At 43.0% G+C, this 24,080-nt stretch overlaps 1 protein-coding gene across 1 annotated transcript in view; it reads left to right on the forward strand.

The window, feature by feature from the left end:
• The window catches only part of tafa3a (TAFA chemokine like family member 3a), a 78,310-nt gene that overhangs the window by 46,567 nt on the left and 7,663 nt on the right, over nucleotides 1-24,080 (forward strand). The window contains exon 3 of the mRNA XM_018745744.2: nucleotides 22,597-22,746. Coding sequence (XP_018601260.1) covers nucleotides 22,597-22,746 — 150 coding nt within the window. The remainder of the gene's footprint in view (nucleotides 1-22,596; nucleotides 22,747-24,080) is intronic.

The following is a 24,080-nucleotide window of genomic DNA, read 5'->3' on the forward strand; positions in this document are numbered from 1 at the left end:
AATCTTTAAAAATACTTGAAGTCTTTGTGATTTCCTTTGCTTTGAGGCACTTGCATGTACCTTTGTTCTGCAATGCTCTCCTCTTCAGAGACTGCTCAACACAGCAGCCCTTCAGAAAATGCCAGTACATAGAAGCCCTTTCATCACAGCATAAATCTTGAAAGAGCAGGACATTTCTGGCACCAAAGTTTCCTCAGGAAGGCTAGGATATAAGTAAAAGAGCTATACAACACAAGGTGCATATGTGCTGCTATGTCACGATCAGGCTTTTGAGTCTGGTCGCTGCAGGCTGGGTTCCCTTCTTGTTCAGAGCTGGCACCACACATGTGCTCAGCACATTACTGCACATCCATCCCACTTACACAAAGCTCTCTGTGTCTTCAGCAGTGCAGCTTTTTGTCTACTTGAGCCATGGCAAATGCTAAGGGACATTTGTGTACCAGTGTCTTTAACATCACATATGTGTGGCTGTAAAAAAAAACCTGAAGACTTACAGATTTTCACAATCATCCGTACAAGTTCAACTGGAGTCTCTTATTACAGAAATTGAATTTTGATGGACAGCCTCTGTATTGGGTTGAATTATAGTAATGCATCGCACTTCTGAGAAACTCTCCTGTGTTCCAGATTACATTTATACTCTTTTCTCCAAAGCGATTTATACTGTTAAGGTACCTACAACTATTTAGAGCAATTTATGGCAAGTGCATTGCTCAAGGGCACTACAACTGGAGGTGAGATTCAAACCAACAATCTTTGGATAGAAAGGCAGTCCATCTAACCACTACACTTGCCATCAGTTGCCCTGTACTTTACTTTAACTTCAGTTTAACACAAATGTTAAAGGTCACCTAGAAAGGCAGAATAAAAGATAACAGCTTCCCCAAGAAGTCAGCAGCTTGTTTAGCAGGAATTCATTCTTGCATGGCTCTGAACTGCTTTCTCCATCCTAATGCTGATTGCAGCCTTGTAGCTCCACTTCTGAGATCGTAGTGGTTTTAAAAGGAACTTTACAGTCTTTTGAACTTGGCCCCTTTAACCACGAGTTATATAGCCTTGGTCCGTATAGAGACCTAGTCAATCAGCATGTCTGTGTCCACTATGTAGTGCTCCTGATAAATAAATTCATCTGCAGTGATGAATTCATATAGTACAATTTGCACATCCCTGAGATGCGATCTAAATGCAAGGTCTTCAAGGACAAGATCTGTTCAGAGGGCACTTGTGAACGGAATTGAATCTGCAAAGGCTCTTTTCACTGACTGATATGGACAATATAAACTCTGTCCTGCAATTATCCAAGTGACATTATGAAAAGTAGACACATATACTGGGATCTGTTGAGTCAAGAGATAACATTTGCCTGACAAGACATAGGGATCGAGACTTGGGACAAAAACAATGAGAGGAGTAAAACCAGAAGTCACTCAAATTCATCTTAGTCCGTTCAAATATCAAGACGATGTGTCACTTAGTGGCTCTGCCCCAGCACTGATGAATCAAGGCAGTAATATGATAATTCATACTAATTAGAAGTGAGGCCTTAATGGCTCACATCCATCTATAATTGCTTTCTGCCAATTACATGGACACAAATAACGTGATAATAATATTCTATAGCCGTAGCCTTACAATTGTGGCAGGATGTAGTTTTGGGTAATACCCCATTGTAATTAAGCAGTTTTATTCCTGCAACATTATACTCTTAAAACAAAACAATTTGGTTAATATTAATATGAAAACTGCATAAGGTGAATGAAATATATATCGGCTAATGTCTTCCAATATGTGTGAACAAGTGTGTGTTACAATGCCAAATAAGGTGTCACCTAAACACTACTAAATAATAATCAATAATATTTACAAATACTGTCACTTTTCTTGAAGACTTCTTTAACCACACTCAGTGTTGCCAAAGATTTTTTTTCAATATGATCTGCCAATTCTTTTTAACAGCATAAAAAAGCAGTAAAATGAGAAAGTTTTCCTTCCGTAAGGACAGTTTGTTAGTTAGTCCTGAACAACTACAATGAGTGGATCACTACATTTATTGTAGAATTATCTGTGTGGCAGTTTTTCTGAGAAACCCACTCAGATGAGAAATGTTTTTGGCCAATTTCTTAGTAGTGGAATTAAAACACAATGATACAGATGTTAGGTAGCTAAATTTTAAAATAAGACTTGTGATTAATTCATATGGTGCAATAGGGTACAATAGGTACAATATAGGTATTAATAATTATTTTTTCAGACTGCTGTAACTGGCTAAAAAGTACTCCATTAGTTCTGCCGTGGTATGACATAAAGTATACATTTAAATATGTGTATTTATACACAGTCCTTTGCAAAAGTCAGAATCTTAATATTTCATTTTCTGCAATATTTCATTTCAAAATATTGAAACATATTTAAGGTGACATTGTTTTTGTGTTAGAAAATATTTTTAAGAAAAGACTGAAATGTGCTCTTTGCATATCTCCCAATCATCCCTTGCTGTTAATACTCGGTAGAGCCATCTTTTGCTGCAACAACAGCTTTCAGTCTTTTTGGTTTAGTTTGTACCACTTTTGCACACTGTTCTGGAGTGATTTGGGCCCAGTCTTTTAGGCAGATTTGCTCCTGGTTGTTCAGGATGGTTGGATGACCCTTGTGGACTGCAGTTTTCAAATAGAACCACAGAGTCTCGATGGGATTGAGATCAGGACTTTTACTGTGCCGCTGTACAACATTCACCTTTTTGTTCTTGAACCACTGCACTGTTGCTTTTGCCTTGTGCTTTGTATCATTGTCCTGCTCAAAGGTGAACTTCCTTCCAAATTTCAGTTTTTGTACCATACTGGAGCAGGTGCTCTTGCAGTATTTCCCTGTATTTTTCTCCATGCATTCTTTCTTCTGGTTATTCTGTTTTTTTTTTTTTTTTTTCAGGGTTTTCTAGAAAGCGTGAGAATGATAGTGCTGTGATGTGGGGAAAGATTTTGTGGTCAGATGAGATCAAGGCAGAATTTTAACCAAGATTCAAACCATTATGTGCAATGTAAGCATAACACTGGCTATGGATATACAACCAGCTTTCATGACAACTCCAAGTCAGAAGCAAGTGCAATTTGTACCCTAAAACTGTGGGAATAAAGACATGTCCAGATTGGCAGCTCTCACATCTGCGCTGTTCACTATCTTCCATCTCTCCGTTGTCCCCTGTTTTCTGCTCATGTGTGCTCCACATCAAATTGTTCTGCCACTCCACACACAGATACAGGTTAGCTCCTGCTTCTGTGCCATTACAGTGATCTTAAATCTTTATGGTAGTGTAATGGTATTTTTGTTATAAAAGCTGTTAATATCTGAGGGACAGGATGAGACATGAGGACAGACTGGAGATTCTCAACACTGGATCTCTGGGAATCTAGTTTCAGCTCTGGGTCGGGCCGTCCGTCACGTCCTGCTCAGAGATACGTTCATTAGACTGTCAGTGATAAATTACCTGGGTTCAGCTGTGCTCAAGGTGCTGCTTCCCCACCCTGTTGTACTGCCCCACAGCTATTTGAAAGCTCAGGTTAATAGTTACATGTTTAGTGTTTATTATCTTTAAGGACTTGAAGGACCTATGTTTGAGCTGGGGATCCAAGATACCATTTAGCAACAATGTCATTATTACTTGTTAAACTGGCTTACAATTGTTACTTAATCTAGAATGCCCAGGAGGGGTGGGCAACCACTGGCCCGTGGACCCCCAGAGGTTTTTTCTCCCTCAACTTTCAGTTGGGAGTTTTTGCTCCTTTTCCCGGTGGCCAGTAGGCATACTTACAGCTCTATAAAAGTACTTTATTATGGTAGCCATTAGTCGACTGTCTTCATTGTTTGTACATTTTTCTTGCCTTATGCCTGTGTTAAAGCGCTCTGTGTCAATATGTGAGAAGAGAGCTCTATAAAAATAAATTGAATTGAATTGAATCCTGACAGCAATAACAACAATAACAATAGTATTCAATCTGCTGTATTTGCATCAATCAACAGTTGTGATTCTTTGAGGATGTCACTGTGATAGGATGTTGTTGTCCTATGCTGCCTTGCACTAAGTATGTTTTTTAGTGTACATAGTTAAAAGAAGTTGTTGTGTTCTCTAATTTTCTTAAATATTCTTCTTCTTTTGAAGTGATGCACTCTGTGTTGTTCTCAGATGTACATTGCTTTGGAGAAAAGTGTCTGTAAATGAATAAATTTAAATTCTCACGAGTGTTTATTCTATGTTTACTTTGTTCTTGTGTCGAATGACTGTTGTAAAGTGATAACCAGGGACAGGAATCACCCGCATGGTGTTGATGCTTTGCTTGTGTGGTTGCACTCTCTGTTTTGTCAAGGTTGCATGAAGGATGTGAATAGAAGCTGAATGACTGTATAACGAGACAACATGCCATTGTGCTGAATTCCAAACCTGTTGTAAGGGAAAAGGATTTAAGATTTTGTAAGTTGTGGCAGAGGTTCTTTGTTTTAATTTTATATGTACTTCTCTATACATATGGATAGGATACATAGTATAGGAGCAACATCTGCAATAGGAGCTATAGACATTGACTTGTAGTCTGCAGGCTACCAATTCATGCACCATCCCCTGGAGAAAGGCCTGGTGACCATACAGCAGTGCTACATCGGTCCCCCATATGGCGAAAGCAGACACTTAAAAAAATATATGCCTGCGTGCCTGCTTGTTTGTTTATTTGTTTGTTTGCTTGTTTGCTTTCCGGCCTCATTTATATTCAGTTCAGGTGTTCCACACATCCACTTGTATACCCTGGGGTGTGACTGCTTATTTAGACAGCCTTTGAACTGATTTAGGGGATGACAGTCACATTGCAAGTGTGAACAAGTTCATGCTCACTTTCCCAGCATCCAGTAATTAATCTTCAGTGCTAGTGATGTCATGTTGTGGGGTGAAAATAACCCAGCAATATGCTGGCTTGGCAGAATTTCCACTTGCTCTCGGTATTAATCTTCTCATTTAACACACCATTGATCTTACAGATCTCTGCATATATCGCTCTTTTTCCCCCAGCATTGACTTAAATAATGTAACACCAAGTTTGGCTTTTCCATTTTATGTTACCGGATGACAGATTATATCAGATTATCTGGTCACTGAGGTGCTGTGAAACTCTGTACCATGACCTCAAAATGATGGCTGTCTATGGTATTACAGCATTAATTTCTAAACTCCTACTTCGTCACAACAGCAGGTAAAATTCTGGAAAAAATGTAAAACTTAGTGTCACAACAATAATCATATAAGCAATATAACAGCAAATAACAAATGTGTCGGAAGTGAGATAAACCAACAAGTACAAAGAAAGACAGTAGAGGGGAATAAAGTTGCACAATCACTTAAAGATAATTTCTCTTTAAAGGTGATACTGGGTGATACAATATTCCAAAAATGGATGCATCAGTCTTTCTGTAAAATACATGTCACTATCATCAGCATTTGATTAAACATTTTTAAGGTCCATAAAACAGAGAGCCTTCCAAATGTTCCTTATGTTTGGTGGTAAAATGCCTAGCAAGTGAGGATTTCTAATTATTTCTAATGAAACCTTTGTATTCACATATTCGCAAATTGTTCTTCTGTTGGTGGTTCATTTTACACATTGAACAAAGGTTCCAAAGAGAACGTGTATGGATAAGCAAATGATTCTTGCCTTTACATTAAGCATTTTAATGGAATGAAGAAAAAGTGAATGCGTCCTGGATTGTACATTGTAAATGAACTTTCTTCTATAAGTACTGCAACTTATTAACTCTAGTGACTAAAATGAACACGTTGAGTAAAACCAAGACCTGAATAACTAAGAATATTTACTGTGCATAAGAAAATACTTTGGATGATTAGCTTCCTAATTAATTTCTCTCCTCTAGGTGTGATATTAATTGGCAATTGTGTTGAAATAGCCTGAAATTGCAATTAAAGGGATACTAAAATGTGGAACATGTTTTAGGGCAAAATTACAGTCTATTGGGGGAAATTGTTTTCAACTCAAAAATAAGTATAGCTAAGGCTTGAATGCCTTGGAACCCTGTGATTCTTACGAAGACATATTCCGTCTCCCCTGCGTGCTGAACTAATGCATAAATTTCTGTATAATTTTATCTATAATCTCAAATACAGCTTCCAATCATTGAGTAAAATAGACTGTCTTAGAAAGAGGATTCACTTGACTAACCTTTGAGCCTTTACTTGACTAGCAGAACGTATCTTTACGTAAACAAAGGCATTTGTTAGATGACTTATGGGTAATTTCTTTTTAAAAAATTAGTGTGTCTTCTAACTGTTAGACATATACTCCCCATATGTGGTCCCTCTTAGCTTTTAGGTCTGTAAGATTAGCACAATAGTTTCACTAGTCACACCAGTCACACCAGCTAGTCTATGCAGACATGGTTAACACATGCAAATGGTAATAGTGGTAGTGCTATTACAAGTATTCACAGATGAAAATAATGTATGAATTAGTCTGACGTAAGAACTTGTAGTTGGGACAAGACATGAAACAGTACTATAAACTCTGAAAAGGAACCTTTCAGAGACTCAGTTTTTAGAATGCTATGTAATTTTTTATATATTTCTGACATTTTGCCTTTGTCTTACATTTATTCATTTAGCTGACACTTTTCTCCAAAGCAACTTACGTTGTTAAGGTACTTATTATTTACACATTTATACAGATGGGTAATTTTACTGGTGTAAGTACCTTGCTCAAGTACCTTGCTGGGATTCAAATCTCTGACTTTTGGGTCTAAAGGCAGCAGCTCTAATCACTACAAAACCAACAGTTAGGACTTTTTCAAAAATTATCCTTGGAATGGTTTGTAACTACATCCTATTCCAACGGTCATTTGGCACTTCAAAATAGTATGAACTTGGTAAGATTTCTATCCTGAATAAAGAGAGGCTGAATGCTGTTCTACTGGGGTCACGATGCTGTGCAGACAGATGTTTTGGGGAAAAACTATTAAGGACAATGAAAAGGGGGTGTCCAGCCCATGTAAGAATTGCGTGTGGTCTACAGCAGGAAGTAGTGGTGGGCACAGACTAGAAACTGGCATTCGTGCCCTCTTCATTTGCTATCTTGCAGAGTTGTCTTTCATCACGATAGGAAAAACCTGTCCCATTCCATTAATTTTGGAACTTACCATAGCTTATCCATCGCCACGGAGACTCAGGAGACTAATTATGGATGGAATGTAAACCCATTTTTTTCTTCTACAATTCACAATACCTCCAGCTATCCAGCAATTCAAAGAAATGTTGGGTTTTGGTTTTCATTAAAATCCAAGGGGCTCCGTAATGATTTGGCCTGATGAATAGAATTAGCCAAAAAGTGCTGACAGCGTTTGGGTAATTGGGACGACCCAGGGAGTCTGCTTTAACCCATGTGTTTTAGGGAGGACTCCCCTTGATGGTGGCATGCCAAAGTTAATCTATTTTCAAATTGGATGTCACACCCAGCAGTCTGCAGTTAATTACCCAAAATGTTATAATCACGAAAATATTTTTTTGCACATTATGTCTAAAATGTTCTGATTGCATGTTTAGACTTGTGAATTGGCTTAGTTTCACCTGAGAATTGCACTGTTTAGTTGCTAAAACTCATGCTTTGAAGAGCAAATTGGGTCCATTTCTGATTGAGTTCATCTGGTTTGGTTTGTATCTGTTGTATGAAGGTGTATGGGGTAAAAATCAACTTGTGCTGCATTATTTATATGACAATGAGAGCTTCTTTGTGAGACAATTGTTTTTGTTACTGTCAGCTAATTATAGTTTTTTGAGGTGAAAAACATTTGGGGAAATAATTTCAAATGACTGAAGAAAAAAGCATATGAATTGGTACCTTAGTTTTGGCTTACAATCAATACTTTATTATAAGCTGAACATTTTTTTTAGCATGGTCTCAATTGACTAAGTTTCACTACCATTTCAGAAAAACAGACTGTACAGGCAAATCAGCCAACAACTGGAGACATTTCTGCTGGCAGCATGTTCTTGTACCTTATTGCAGGACAAGTGTCTCTAAGATTTTTTAAGCAGTGGGCTTTATGGGAAGAAAGTTTGCCTTCAGATATTTTTCTGTCACTCATTCATATTTCTCTATCGTAACTGTAATTGCTGTTTGAATTTTTTGTGGGCTGCTTGCAACAGCACTGCCTTCTATCTACTATTGCTCATCAAAACACACACACACACACACATTTTCAGAACCGCTTGTCCCGTACGGGGTCGCGGGGAACCGGAGCCTACCCAGTAACACAGGGCGTAAGGCCGGAGGGGGAGGGGACACACCCAGGACGGGACGCCAGTCCGTCGCAAGGCACCCCAAGCGGGACTCGAACCCCTGACCCACCGGAGAGCAGGACCCGGTCCAACCCACTGCGCCACCGCGCCCCCTCATCAAAACACATTTAAGGTAATTTCCAGTGTTTAGGCTGTATTTTGTTGCACTTTTTCAACAAGAAATTATAAGCATCTTTAAGCATTACAGACCACAATTACATACGAGTCTCTCAACTCCCCAAAACCCTTGAGTGTGCTGGATATAATCAGTTATCTGCATTGCTTGCCCAGAATGGTGTCCTTGATGGATATCAGCCTGGATTCAAGATCAGCTTCTCCACTGAGACTGCCCTCCTAGCTGTGTCAGAAGCTTTTGTGCTAGAGCTGCCTCCCCCTTTTCAGTTCTCATTATTATTGACCTCTCTGCTGCATTTGACACAGCAAGCCAACTCATCCTGTCTCCTTGTTATCAAAGGATTAGCAGTAAAGCAGTTTGACTCTTACCTTTCAGGTAGATCTTATCAGGAGGCTTGGCATGACTCTCTCCCTGTGTCTCAGTGTCTCTCAGTAGGTGTTTCAGAGAGGTTGATTGTTGGCTCTTTACTCTTTTCAATCTGTATCACTTGCTTTGACTTGGTCATTGTCTCTCAAGGCTTCTCTTACCACAGCTATCCAGGCAATGAACAGCTCTACCTATCTTCCCCAGTCTGACATAGACAAATTGCTGAATGCCTCTCTGACATATTTGCCTGGATGACTGATCACCATGTAAATCAGAACCTCTCTAGTACTAAAATCCTGCTCTCTCTGCTGGTCCTTATACTTGTTGAGGACTCTGTATCATACTGGGCAACTTGCTTATCTCATCCATATCATCAGTCAGAAGCTTGGAAGCAATAACAGACTCAAATCTCGGCATCTCTTAACAAATTGCAGCCACTACCCAATACTGCAAACATCTCCTCTACAACAGTTAACCAAGCTCCATGCCCAGGCTATGATGATGTCTCACCTGGACTAAAGCAAAGGCCATCTCTCTGGTCTTCTTGCTTTTGCCAGCAGGTCTCTCCAAATGATACAGTATGTTATGGCTAAAATAGTTTTTCACCTGTCAAACTGTTCCAAATTGTATCCCCCCCCCTTTGTCTCCCACCAGTTAAAAATCATGGTTTTCCTATGCCTGCCTGTATCTAGTCAAAGACTGTGTTCAAAATTGTAAATTACAGGTGCTCCTGCACCTCTGGCCACTTTTGTAATGTCTGTATCTAAAATATGTCTAAAATATACACCTTGCTATACTGAGTGGTCAGAGAAGCACTGATTGCACTGGTAATATTTTTTGTGCACTTTCTAAAGCTTAAAGTTAATCAGATTTATTTGGTTACAAATTATGTAATAAACGGTGTGCTCTCCTACTTAATGTCAACATTTTATATACAGCAGCTTTGATACATTAGGAGCATTGACCCTTTAAAGCAATAAAATGGTTATTCTAAAATGTGTATAAACCATTTAATGGATTTTTTTGCTTTTGCCGAATTAGACATGAACTTCAAGTGAATGATGATTTTCTGATTTGGAAACCCATTGAAAGCTTCAGCTGAGTGATGTATGTCCAAGTTTTTCATTTTCTAGTTGACATTTGAACGGAAGAAAGATCAATTGAAGTACCTGCTGTGACACCATTTGCCATAGTTCTCTGCTCTAAACCCAGAAGTGGGTCTGTGATGATGGTGTTTCCGACTTAACAGCATAAAGTCACTTTCTGAAGTGAACAGCATTTTCATTTTCAGTTACAGGCTATGCTTCCATTGTGTCTTCTGTACCTCAGTAATTCATGTAGCACAGTGATGACCAAGCTTTTCCCTGTTGAGCCACCTGTCTCCATACTGTTGATCTCCTTTTTACCATACAATAGGCCACAAACAGTTGGCCACATTGTCCAGTTGATTATTAGCTTAGCCGGGAGCCTACAAAATATGGCTTCAACTAGGCTGAAAACTTGCTCACAGTGGGGCAAATTGGATCATGGTTGAGGACCACGGCCATACTGCATAGCAGAGTTAGTACTAAAGTGTGCTGTAAGGAATCATCACAGTGCACCTCTCTTTCAGTCATCACCTATCTTCTATAAACCTGTGTAGACTGGAGAGAGTCTTATGCACTGGAGGATAGGGGGAGGAGGAGGTACCATTTAGCAGGAGATGACAGGTGTGACAGAGGAGCAAGTGCCATGTGTGTGGAAGACGAGGCGGTGGAGATGCGATGGTGGCACGTTTCGGAGCAGCTTCTCTCAGTGTGCCTTTTGTCTGCCTTGTCAGGGAGTGGCAGCCGAGCCGCTCAGCCGCGAGTATCACAGACGCTGCTTGAGAAGCTGGCAGCTGGTGGGGCTCTTCAAGCAGAGTCTCCCGGTGTTTGTAAACTGCCTTAATGCCAGCAGACTGAGAATGTTCTGATGTGGCAACACGCTGCCGAAGGCTGTGCTCTTAACTGTGGTCCATTGCAAGAGGTGGAGGGTTTTCTGTTAAAATAACTCCGCTCTAAGTCTCTAGGGAAACAGGTCAATAAGTGTTTTTTGGTGTTTCTATTTTTCCATTATCTCTTAGTGGTCCTATAAGAGTCCAGTACAGAGCCGTTCCTGCTGTGTCCGAGCACAGCTGACCCATGTCCACCTTGTTGTGGCTGTCTGCCATTATTGGTGGTTGTGGGTGGGATGAACCAGAATCACTCTCCTGGCAATCAATATAGAGAGTTCTCGATCGTCAGGGGTGCCAGAGGATGGGGGGTAAATGATTAGTCAAAAATGGACCGCTGCTTTCGTGTTTGAGATGTATGGCTTAGGCAAGGACTTTGAGCAGTCCAGAGGTTCATTCGTTTACAGGAGCTGTTGGATCTGGTCATCTGTCTCTCTTAGCGCAACCCAGCAATTACCCAGCAAGACCCACCAGGGAATTGATCCAGGGAAACAGGTATAACCTGAAATGATAAAATAAAAAGTAAATGAGCTAAGAGTTTTGAGTCTTATTTTCTGTATTTCTCTCTGTATGGTAGACCTCCCAGTGCATATGTATAAATATCTCCTACTAAGCAAATACGTCAGTTTGCCATGTTCAGGTAGTAAAACCTCTGAAGAGGAGAAACACATTCAAGAGGATGACAGTCGTTTGTGTGTAAGAACAGAAGTAACTAAATAAGGTAAGCTGTTTATGAGGTTATGGTACATCCCAGTGAGCTGGAACAGCTGAAGCTCATCGGTTAATGCATTCTCTCAAAGAGATATTCTCTACCAGCTGTTTATTTACAGTGCTGAAACCATCAGAGGAATTCCTACCAGCACAGAACAGTACAGCAATAGCAGCAAGGGTAAATTAGAGGTATCTGTGAGAATCTTTCCTCTCCGAATGTCTGGTTGGAGCCCTTGAAAGCCAAACGCCATGTGACAGTCATTACACCATTACAGGGTGGATCGGAGTTTCGACCTTTCTTTCTGCTTAAAAACATTTTAATTTCCCCTTTGTTCAGGGATCGACTGGTGGCCAGATCGTGATCATGATACCTGTTCAGAGGAACTCTCCTAAATAGAATTTTAATTTCAGCTCTGCAGGTGCTCATCTCAGGACGGATGAGTCAATCTCACTGTGTAATGTGCCCCGATTAAACCTGGATCCTTTGAGATTTGCTGTGCTTCTTCTGTAAATGATGTAGCCCTGGTGAAGTAAGAGCGGATCTTTTATTCAAACTTTTTTTAACGGAACAAAGCTTTGCTCTAGGATACCGTTGTTATCACTGAGGGGCAGTTGTGCAACCTGCTGGCAGGCGGCAAAATAGCAATAGATCAATAAGTCTCCTGGTTCATCGGGAGATTCTGCCTCTGCACCATGACACACCCACGACCTTCACCCCTACCCTGACAGTCCAGCTACAGAGCTTCAGGGCTCATATGTTGACACCTGCCATGGCAAGTAAACAAGATCTCCACAGGCTGGGAGATTAAAGCTCTGCAGTTGGGATGAAGGACCTCGAAAGGGGATACCTCTGTGTCTGTAGTGCTTGTGGGGTCAACTCACCCTTTGTGTTCTGTTTTCTGTGGATCCTGAGCTTTAAGCACAATGGAGCGTCATCCGAACAATGCTGGGTCAGCGGTGTGACTCCTGAAGCGCTGCCTATCACTGGTGCATAATGTGCAAAAACTGTAGTGGTTCCTGAACTGCTTAGAAGGGCTTCCTGCAGCTAAAGGTGCGTACCTCGTTCTACTCACTGCTTTTTTCCTCTTGTTTTGCTTTGCTGCTCTCATGGCAACTCAAGTGTGAACCGTACACTGTGCGAGACTCTTTTCAACATGTAGCTTTTCCTGCCTGTCAGCTGACTGTACTTAACCATCAGTATACGCAGAGGGAGGTCAATGTGTCCCCGCATCAGTTGCTTTTCTGCGGATAAATCTTCATATGGGCTTCACTGCTTTAACGCTGCAAATCCCGTTTTACATAAAGCTCGTCCACCCCCCCCATCGCAATGCGTGGGGGAGCCACCAAGGCAGGTGGCACTACCCAGGTGAGGGGTTTACACTCTGAATTTTGTTATCACTGATACGTTTGCCGTGTCTCTGGAAAGGAAAGCGTTGTGCTTCGCTCCATCCCTCAGACCTCACAGTCTGCGGCTCCTGGTCACCGGGGTTCTGCTGTTTCTCTCAGTGCACCACTTAATGCCGCCTTTTTTGTTCACATGCAAATAGAGCTTTTGTGGGTTAGTGCTCCTGCTAACTGTGAATGGTGTTATTGACTGACACAGTAATGTAATGCTCCTGGAGCAGCACTTCTTTAATTCTGGCCAAGAATTCAATGGAGAAAAGCTGTGAACTGATTACTATCCACAGCCAGTAACTTAAAGAAAATCATTTTATGTTTCAACAAGACAAATCATTACCTTTCAGTTTAAACTATGAATAGAAAAAGGCCGTTAGTTTTAACACCTTCTAAATAGATGCTGCTATGCCATTAACTGTGCTGCTAATAAGAACTTAATTTGTACGTTGTGTGGCCACTGACAATAAAATCTTGTCAAGTTTCTTCATTTAAAAATTGACCTCTAAGGAGTTAGGAGGTATCTATAAATGTAATATAAATGTTCTGTGTAGCTTCTATTGATTGCTGTTGCAGAATTGGGACAAGGCTTTGTAAGCACCTTATTAATCATGCTCTGTATTGCAGTTTGTCTGCTGGAACAACTTAGTGTCTTTTTGCATTGGATTCACATACATGCTCCTTTTCAATTCAGTTTTTTCACACCTCAGTCTGGGCAGCGGTGTTGGCAATGGAATGATTTTCAGCGGCTGGGTTACGAATTCAGAAGACCACAGGGATGAATTGCATGTTCCAGGCCAGTGGAAGCGGAAAGAATGACAAAAGATCACGTATTCAGGCATCTTCCGTTTGCTTTTATTTTATTTTATTTTATTAATTCAGCTGAAACTTTTCTCCAAAGTGACTTGTAATATTAAGTCACTTAGAATTATTTACACATTTATACTCCTGGATGATTGTACTGGAGCAACTGAAGGTAAATACCTTGCTCAAGGGCACTACAACTGGAGCTGGGATTTGAACCTGCAGATCCAAAAGCAGCAGCATTAATCACTACGCTACTGGCTGTTTCTATAAGTCAGCTTGGATTGTGAAATGTACATAAAACTGTAGGGAACTCCTGTTGATGGCTCCCCAGTATATATCTTCAATGGGATCAGTAATACACCATTTATTTATTTATTTATTTATTTTAACAGTTATAAAGCCGTTAAAATAAATAAATAAATAAATAAATAAATAAATAAATGGTGTATTACTGATCCCATTGAAAATATATATTTATTTATTTATTTATATATATTTATTTATTTTAACAGTTATAAAGCCCCCTCCGTGAACCGCCACCTTACTGTGGTGGAGGGGTTTGAGTGCCTGAATGAGTCCAGGAGCTATGTTGTCTGGAGCTATATGCCCCTGGTAGGGTCTCCCATGGCAGACAGGTCCTGGATGACAGACGAGACAAAGCGCGGTTCAAAAACCCCTTATGAAGAAAAAATCAAGGCTTTCGTTTACCCCGCCCGGTATGGGGTCACCGGGGCCCCACCCTGGAGCCAGGCCTGGTGGGGGGGGGGGGCTCGCATGCGAGCGCCTGGTGGCCAGGTCTATGCCCACGGGGCCTGGCCGGGCTCAGCCCGAAGCCATGACGTGGAGCCGCTCTTCGGTGGGCTCACCACCTGCCGGAGAAACCGTAAGGGGCCGGTGCATTGTGATTTGGGCGGTGGTCGGGGCCGAGTGCCCGGCCGACCCAAACCTCGGGCGCCAACTCTGGTTTTTGGGACTTGGAATGTCACCTCACTGGCAGGGAAGGAGCCTGAACTGGTGCGGGAAGTTGAGAGATACCATCTAGATATAGTCGGGCTCACTTCCACTCACAGCTTGGGTTCTGGAACCACTCTTCTTGATCAAGGGTGGACTCTCCACTATTCTGGCGTTGCCCAAGGTGAGAGGCGGCGGACGGGTGTGGGCTTATTAATAGCCCCCCAGTTCAGCCGCCATGTGTTGGAGTCTACCCCGGTGAATGAGAGGGTCGTCTCCCTGCGCCTTCGGGTCGGGGAATGGTCTCTCACTGTCATTTGTGCTTATGCGCCTAGCAGCAGTGCAGAGTACCTGACCTTTTTAGAGTCCCTGGGGGGCGTGCTGGAAAGCGCTCCCACTGGGGACTCTGTCGTTCTACTGAGGGACTTTAATGCCCACGTGGGCAGCGACAGTAATACCTGGAGGGGCGTGATTGGGAGGAACGGCCTCCCTGATCTGAACCCGAGTGGTGAGTTGTTATTGGATTTCTGTGCTAGTCGCGGTTTATCCATAACGAACACCATGTTCATGCATAAGGGTGTCCATCAGTGCACTTGGCACCAGGACACCCTAGGTCGGAGGTCGATGATCGACTTTGTAGTCATTTCTTCTGACCTTTGGCCATATGTCTTGGACACTCGGGTGAAGAGAGGGGCTGAGCTGTCAACTGATCACCACCTGGTGGTGAGTTGGATTCGATGACGGGGGAAAAAGCTGGACAGACCTGGCAGGCCCAAACGCATAGTGAGGGTCTGTTGGGAACGTTTGGCGGAGGCCCCTGTCAGAGAGGTCTTCAACTCCCACCTCCGACAGAGCTTCAACCAGGTCCCGAGGGAGGTGGGGGACATCGAGTCTGAATGGACTATGTTCCGCGCCTCCATTGTCGGGGCGGAGGTTCGGAGCTGCGGCCATAAGGTCTCCGGCGCCTGTCGCAGCGGCAATCCCCGAACACGGTGGTGGACACCGGAAGTAAGGGATGCCGTCAAGGTGAAGAAGGAGTTCTATCGGGCCTGGCTGGCTCATGGGACTCCTGAAGCAGCTGACAGGTACTGACAGGCCAAACGGAGCGCGGCTCTGGCAGTCGCCGCGGCAAAAACTCGGGCTTGGGAGGAGTTCGGTGAGGCCATGGAGGAAGACTTTCGGTCGGCCTCAAAGAGATTCTGGCAAACCGTCCGGCAACTCAGAGGGGGGAAGTGGTGTTCCACAAACACTGTTTACAGTGGAAGTGGTGCGCTGCTGACCTCAGCTGAGGATGTCCTCGGGCGGTGGAAGGAGTACTTTGAGGATCTCCTCAATCCCTCCGACACGCCTTCCGTAGAGGAAGCTGAGGCTGGGGACTTGGAGGGGGACTCGTCCATTACACTGGCTCAAGTTGCTGAGGTAGTCAAAAAACTCCTCGGTGGCAAGGCTCCGGGGGTGGATGAGATCCGCCCCGAGTTTCTCAAGTCTCTGGATGTTGTGGGGCTGTCTTGGCTGACATGCCTCTGCAGCATCGCGTGGAGTTCGGGAACGGTGCCTCTGGACTCGCAGACCGGGGTGGTGGTCCCTCTTTTTAAGAAGGGGAACCGGAGATTGTATTCCAACTATAGGGGGATCGCACTCCTTAGCCTCCCTGGGAAAGTCTATGCCAGGGTACTGGAAAGGAGAATCCGACCGATAGTCGAACCTCGGATTCTGGAGGAGCAATGCGGTTTTCGCCCTGGCCGTGGAACACTGGACCAGCTCTATACCCTCACTAGGGTGCTGGAGGGTTCGTGGGAGTTTGCCTAACCAGTCCATATGTGTTTTGTGGACCTGGAGAAGGCATTCGACCGTGTCCCTCGTGGCATCCTGTGGGAGGCGCTTCAGGATTATGGGGTTCGGGGCTCGTTGCTACGGGCTGTTCGCTCCCTGTATGACCGGAGCAGGAGCTTGGTTCGCATTGCCGGCAGTAAGTCAGACCTGTTCCCGGTGCATGTTGGACTCCGCCAGGGCTGCCCTTTGTCACCGATTCTGTTCATTATCTTCATGGACAGAATTTCTAGACGCAGCCAGGGAACGGAGGGTCTCTGTTTTGGTGGCCGTGAGATCTCGTCTCTGCTTTTTGCGGACGATGTGGTCCTGTTGGCTTCATCAAGTCAAGACTTGCAGCGTGCACTGGGGAGGTTTGCAGCCGAGTGCGAAGCGGCGAGGATGAGAATCAGCACCTCCAAATCCGAGGCCATGGTTCTCAGTCGGATAAAGGTGGATTGCCCCCTCCGGGTTAGGGGGGAGTTGCTCCCTCAAGTGGAGGAGTTTAAGTATCTCGGGGTCTTGTTCACGAGTGAGGGAAAAATGGAGCGGCAGGTTGACAGACGGATCGGTGCGGCGTCCGCAGTAATGCGGTCATTGTACCGGTCTGTTGTGGTGAAGAGGGAGCTGAGTCGTAAGGCGAAGCTCTCAATTTACCGGTCGATCTACGTTCCTATCCTCACCTATGGTCATGAACTCTGGATCATGACCAAAAGAACGAGATCGCGGATACAAGCGGCAGAAATGAGTTTCCTCCGCAGAGTGGCTGGGCGCACCCTTAGGGATAGGGTGAGGAGCTCAGTCACCCGGGAGGAGCTCGGAGTAGAGCCGCTGCTCCTCCGCATCGAGAGGAGCCAGTTGAGGTGGCTCGGACATCTGTTCGGGATGCCTCCTGGACGCCTCCCTGGGGAGGTGTTCCGGGCTTGTCCCACTGGGAGGAGGCCTCGGGGCAGACCCAGGACACGTTGGAGAGACTATGTCTCCCGGCTGGCCTGGGAACGCCTTGGGGTTTCCCCAGAGGAACTGGAGGAGGTGTGCGGGGAGAGGGAAGTCTGGAGGACTCTGCTCGGACTGCTGCCCCCGCGACCCGGCCCCAGATAAGCGGAGGAAGATGGATGGAGTTATAAAGCCTGTATATGTTTTTCCGCCATGGACAAAAAATAATGTGGTGATGTATTTTCAGAATAAAAAGCATTATCAATTTTAATGTTTTACAGCACATTTCCCATGCCGGTGCTGTTTGTTTTATGTTTTTTTTAATCAAAGTCACCACCTAATTGCTGTCTAACATCGCCCTTGAACTTTGCCATCAGCTATAAAATTGCTCGCAATCTTCCAAAAGCGTATTTTTAGAAAATCAGCTCTTGCAGACGGGGGCGTAATATTGAATACATTCACACGACAGTCAGAAACACGCTGAGAAAAGTGTGATGCAAATTTTTACAGGACCGCCATTTGAAATTACCTTTGCAGTTGTTTCAAACTTTTTTGAACAACTTTGGCTCTGTGACAGGGTGAGGAACTAAAAAGAAATAATAAATGCTGCCTTCAGATTTTTGTTCTTTATGCTGCATTCTGTGGACTCTTTTAAATAGTTTTTCCCATTACACAATATGAATATATTAGATGTTATATCGAATGTGTACTGATAATCATGTAATAAAAATATGTGAATTAAAGATGAGGAAGGACATTGAAGAAGTGTGTGATAAAATATGTAGTAAAATGCATGTAATAACACACACCTCATTTCTACAGTTAGGTGCTTAGTTGCTTTGGAGAAAAGCATCAGCTAAATGAAGCTTTTCTCCAAAGTGGCTTACAGTATTAAGGTTATAATTATTTACCCATTTATACAGCTGGATAATTTTACTGGAACAGTTTAGGGTAAGTACTTTTTTCAAGAGTACTACAGCCAGAGGTGGGTATCAAACCTGCAACCTATAGATCCAAAGGCAGTAGCTCTAACTACTACACTGCTAACTACATAACATGAAGTGGAAGTGTTTACACAAAGTGACTTACAGAGCTTGCCGTTTACTGCTTTATCTGGTGTACATAGCTGCTGTTGATTGTGAGGATTGGAGAGTAAAACAGCAGCTTCAGTTCAGGAATGTTTCACCAGAAACCCTTTTAATTGCATTTTATTTCATGCATCTATTTATGGGTATGTTTGTAAATGTATCCTGGTACAGTGTACAGAGCATAAAGAAGATAGGAGAAGATAATGTATTCTGTACTCTAACATTTTTTCTCATTGGTAAAATGCTAGCAGCAAGCAGCTGTTATCTGTGAATAATACTGCGGGTTCTGTGTTCTTGCTTATTTTTAACAAGATTTTGTTTAACTACTGTGGAATAAAGCATAGTAATATTATCAGTTGACAACATGCTGGATGATACAAATCAAAGGTTCTAGCCTTGGGATAATTTTACTACACCAGTGCTTTGTGTCAAAGCTCTGCTTAAATGAGTTTACTGTACACATTAACTAGCAATCTACTAGAACAGTGATACAGTGGTACAAATCTCCCGCTGTGTGTAACGCCCATGTAACATATTCAAGGTGAAATCCTCACAAGCAGGACAGTTTCACTGAAAGATTTTGGATGAAAACGAGACTGTTTAAAAGGGGCTGTTCATGGGACATGGTGCACAATGGGACTCAGTGTGGATAGTCAGCAAACCCTACTTAGGTATGAGTACGGGGGGCCTTCACTAGCGGCGTAAAACAAAGGTCCTCGTGCTCTCTGTGTTGGTACTTTAAAACAGGAACGTTTGCTGTTCGTTACCATCAGTGAAGCTGTTGTTAGCGAAACAAAATACGGAGCATCTACTGTAGTGGTTATGTGCAGCACATCTCTAGAAATAATGAGGTGATGTTTTGTTGGTGGCTATGAGTCTTCAGACGTTTGTCTCCAAGGTCTGAGCCAGTTAGAAAGGGTGCTCTTGAAGGCTCAAAACTGGTTCCACTGAGGCTTGTTTTGTTTTGCTGATCCTGAACCTGTATTGAGGTCAAATGCAGTCAGTAGCGCTTTCACATATGGGGGTCGATCAGTGTTGGTCCCAGTGGCACTGTGGGTCTCATGATGCCATGAGCCAAAGGTTCAACTGTCACAGACATAGCTGCCTGTCATTTAATGTTGAACAGGAATGGATTCATTACGTTAGGAATTTTGGAAGATCTACAAAAGTATTTAAAAGTTTTTTGACATTTTTTTTCATTCTTTTAATATATATATCATGTTTACTGGATTTTAAGCATTTTAAGATCTTGAGATACTGGTTTGCACTGGTGTGTTAAACAAAAGTATTCCATGCAGTTAGCGCTGGAGATCGAAGTCATAACCTGCAAGTGGCCCGTCTTTCTGCAGCAACAGCCTGCTATCGCTCCCTCCTTTTACCTCCTGTGAAGTGGCACTCGAGTGACGCTTCAGTAATAGATCTTCAAGGAAATTTCTTGCTCAGGGCTGACTATTGCTTTCGTTTAATAGGTGTGTAGGAACCTTTCCAGACAAAGTTACCTGACGCTGCGCTTTTCTGTGAAGTTTCGTTACTGGAAATATGCATATTGAGTGACATGACCGCACATCTCTAATGGCTTCTTGTCTTCAGAAGATCCAGGCACTGCTTCAGCTGTAACATTTCGGGGTTTCCTTAGTGTCGATATCACCTTTTAGCATTTGACAGCTTTTCAGCTGCATTCCAGCAATGCTTCAGGGCCGTTTATTTGAGAATGCTTCTCGCCAAGGGTCAACAGCAGTGATTCCTAAACAGCGCAGTGCTGCTTATCTACTGTTGACAGAGTAGGTGACCCCACACCCTTCAGCCCTTGATCCTTAGCCTTAGCATTAACCACTGGTCAGGTGTGGTGTGTGTAAAGCCAGGGGAAGGGGGAGGAATTTTGTTTTTAATATCAAGAACCAGTGTTGAGTCATTAAGGCACATGGCTGTCACTGGATGCAGGAGCCCTTCCTCTTCTTTGTTCATTCCCTCACAAAGCTCATATCCCCCAAGTCGCAAACCCTCGCAGGATAACTACAGGAAATGGGTGCTGCAGCCGCTGCTGCTTCCTGCGGGTCTTGCAGAAAAGCAGGTTTGACAAAAGGTCTTGGTGTCATACCCTTCCGGAACTTGGCTCTGTGTCTGGATGACCCTACTTTGTTGTGTGAATGTACACCGATGTTCACCAAACTCACCTGCATCCTTCTAAATTGGACACGCTCCTGTCCCTGTGTCGTCCTAGCTGTCACCTCATTTCAGCCCAGTGGGCTCTTATTTTGAAAGTTATCCTGAAACATGTACCACACTCATTCCCGCTGCAGGATCAAGTGCATATCATGTCAGAATTAGCCAGGCTGGCCTGCTGGTGTATCTTCAAAAGGTACCACATTGGGCCCCCTAGTGCTTCTGTCCCGCCGCTGTGAGCCACTGTCTTATTCAATGATCGCAATGTCTATGGTACAAGTCCCTGCCAATCCAACGGCTTCCCTCTCCTGAGTTCCATACCGTGGTGAGTCATCTGTCTCATGGCACTTGAGCTGCGCGTCCTCTCTGTCTGCCTTTGAAGCCTCTGCAGTGTTTTTCGGAAACTTTCCTACGCGGCCTGGAGGACATAAACAACGCCGCTGGATGTAAATCAGTGTCAGGATGCTTTCAGCAGCGGGAAATGAATGCAAAGCATCCTGGAGCACTGATGTCTGAACGTGTGCTCAAATCAGTCGTCGTGTCCTGTAGTATGTCATCATTTTGGAAGGAACAGGACACCCCCGCAATCAGTGCATCACTTTTAATAAAGATGAAGAAGCTTGTCTCTTTTAGGGATTGTTATCATTTTTATTACACGCTCTGTGCAGGAGAACGCACTCTTTGAAGATATACTGAGAATAAGGAAATGACAGGAGCAGGTGCTCAAATCCAGGGCAGCTTAATTTTGCACTAATCATACTATTTATAGGGTGTTTTTTATTCTGTGGGTGCACGTTGTGTGACACATCATTTTTTTCTATTAGTTGTTTTCAGCTCTGCAGCAGTGTCCATGCCATGCCAGTAATTTTCCAGTCACCTTTAATTACCCAAACTGCTCCACACTGTAAGCAGCCAGACTCCTCTTTTTAGAGAATGCACTTCAGCAAAATCCAGCACAGAACACTCACACTAGTGACGTGCAGCTGTGGAGCAAAAGGCGATTTATTTTCATCTGCCAGCCTGCGTGTGGCTAACAGGAAAAGGCATCCATTTTTAACTTTTTTCCAAAGTGATACTGCAGTGTTAAGTTACTTAGTTATTTACCCACTGTACATACAGCTGGGTCATTTTACTGGAGCAATGTAGGGTAAACACCTTGCTCAAGAGTACTACAGCTGGGGGTGGGATTTAAACCTGTACCCTTTGGGGCCAAAAGCAGCAACTTTAACCAATAAAGTACCATCTGTCCCACAAACACGCATATAGATGTACACATATATACATTTACACGTGTTACAGTTGAGCATTTAGCAACTTGCGAACCACATCTAATTATTTACCCATTTGTACAACTGGCGGCTCTATATATGTATATACAGTGTGTTTGTATACTGTATATATGTATATATATAGTTAAGACTGATTAAAAATTAAAAGTAAAGATGTGGGATGGCAGTTATTTTATGTTAGTTTTTATTATATCTCTGTATGAAGAGATTCAATTCGGTTAGGATATACTTTGCATGTTTTCATCCATCCATCTATCCATCTTCCTCCGCTTATCTGGGACCAGGTCACGGGGACACGTTTTCATTTTGGGTTTTAAAAATGTAGTTTGTTGTGACTAAACAGAAAAAAAAAATTGAAATACTCTGTTTAATCTACAGTACAGATTAATGTTCAGTCCGTTACAAATACTGTTTTAGGCTGCTTGTGTTTACATGCACAACAGTAATAGATTATAGGTTTATTATTATTGTTGTAATTGCTGTTGTTATAACAAATTGCATTTGGGCATTTTGATTTTTTTGATTGCTTCTTCTTTATGTGTAATATATGTAAATGGAGGGATGTTGTTAGCGATGACCAAACATAAATTTTTGTGAACCTGAGAATGGACAGGTTCTTAACAGCGGGTTTGTTGCTCTTTCATATACCCCAGTACATGTCAAAGCTGGGACCTGCGAGGTGATTGCCGCCCACCGCTGCTGCAACAAGAACAAGATTGAGGAGCGGTCCCAGACGGTCAAGTGTTCTTGCTTTCCCGGGCAGGTTGCCGGGACGACCAGGGCTGCCCCCTCCTGCGTGGATGGTAAGGCCTCTTCTGAGCTCCCATTAGCACAGTCAAGCCTTTGCTTTTCTTCACCATTCCCCTTTCACTCCTGTTCCGTTCACGACACGATACGTGTGAAAAGGCAAGAACTACATAGATGAATTGCGATAGTGACATTATTACTGTGATGAGGTAAGGTAGGGTAAGTGCCATCGAGTTAAATTAAACTAATGGCAACATCTGTGTGGTTTTCATGTTAAGAGAGGGTAAAGAAGCGATGTACCTCAGCCTTTTTCCACGCATGTCTAGATTGTGAGCTCAGGAAGAACACACAAATCCTGCACTCACTCCCTGCACAGCTAGTGGAACGGAATAATGCTTAATAAATACAATAATAGCTGCTTTTCTAATTGTTTATTTGTACTGTTACTGAGGCTATGAAAATAGTGATAATTGTCACTCACACAATGGGTGAACCTGACCAGCATGTTTTTGGACTGTGGGAGGAAACCGGAGCACCCGGAGTAAACCAATGCAGACAGGGGGAGAACCTGCAAACTCCACACAGACTGAGCAGGGATCAAGCCCACGTCCTCTCACACCACCCAGGCGCTGTGACACAGCAGCGCTACTCGCTGTGCTGCTCAGCTTGTTGTAACGATTGTAAAAATATGTTATATGTGCGATAATTTCCTTCAATATTAAAATACTGCCTAATAACCTAAAGGTGTATCTTGTTTAAACAGTTAAATGAACTTGTTCACTTGTCACAGGTGAACTGTTAGTAAGGTTGATTGTTTGAAAACACATACACAGTCTGAAACCACTTGTCTTGAGTGGGGTCGCAGCAAACCAGAGCCTAACCCAGCAGCACAGGGCACAAGGTTGAGGTGGGAGGGGATACACCCAGGACAGGACGCCAGTCCATTGCAAGGCACCCCAAGCAAGACTCAAACCCCAGAGCCGCCAGAGTGCAGGACCCAGCCAAACCCACCCTGTTACCATGCCACCCCGCCTCCCTGTTTGAAAACGTTACTTAAATTAAGCAGTCCTTTAAATTGATGCTGGCTACAGAGGTCTTAACCATTTTTTCCCACTTTTTTTTAAGCCTTTTCACTTGTTGATTGATATAAGAAACTCTCCTGAACATTCATAGAAAAGAAGCCAATTTTTCCACAATATTTGACGTATGGTTATAAATCCAAACACTGCTTATAATCTTTAACCACATTTCAGAATTTATTGAATCTTACTTTAATATCGTTCTACAACCCAAGTTCCAAAAATAGTTGGGAACAGTATGGAAAATATTAGTAAAAACAAAAGGAGTGATTTGTAAATTTACCTTCAAACAAAAACAGTATAAAGACAAG

The sequence above is a fragment of the Scleropages formosus genome, chromosome 22 (genome assembly GCF_900964775.1).
Source record: "Scleropages formosus chromosome 22, fSclFor1.1, whole genome shotgun sequence".
Classification (NCBI taxonomy): domain Eukaryota; kingdom Metazoa; phylum Chordata; class Actinopteri; order Osteoglossiformes; family Osteoglossidae; genus Scleropages; species Scleropages formosus.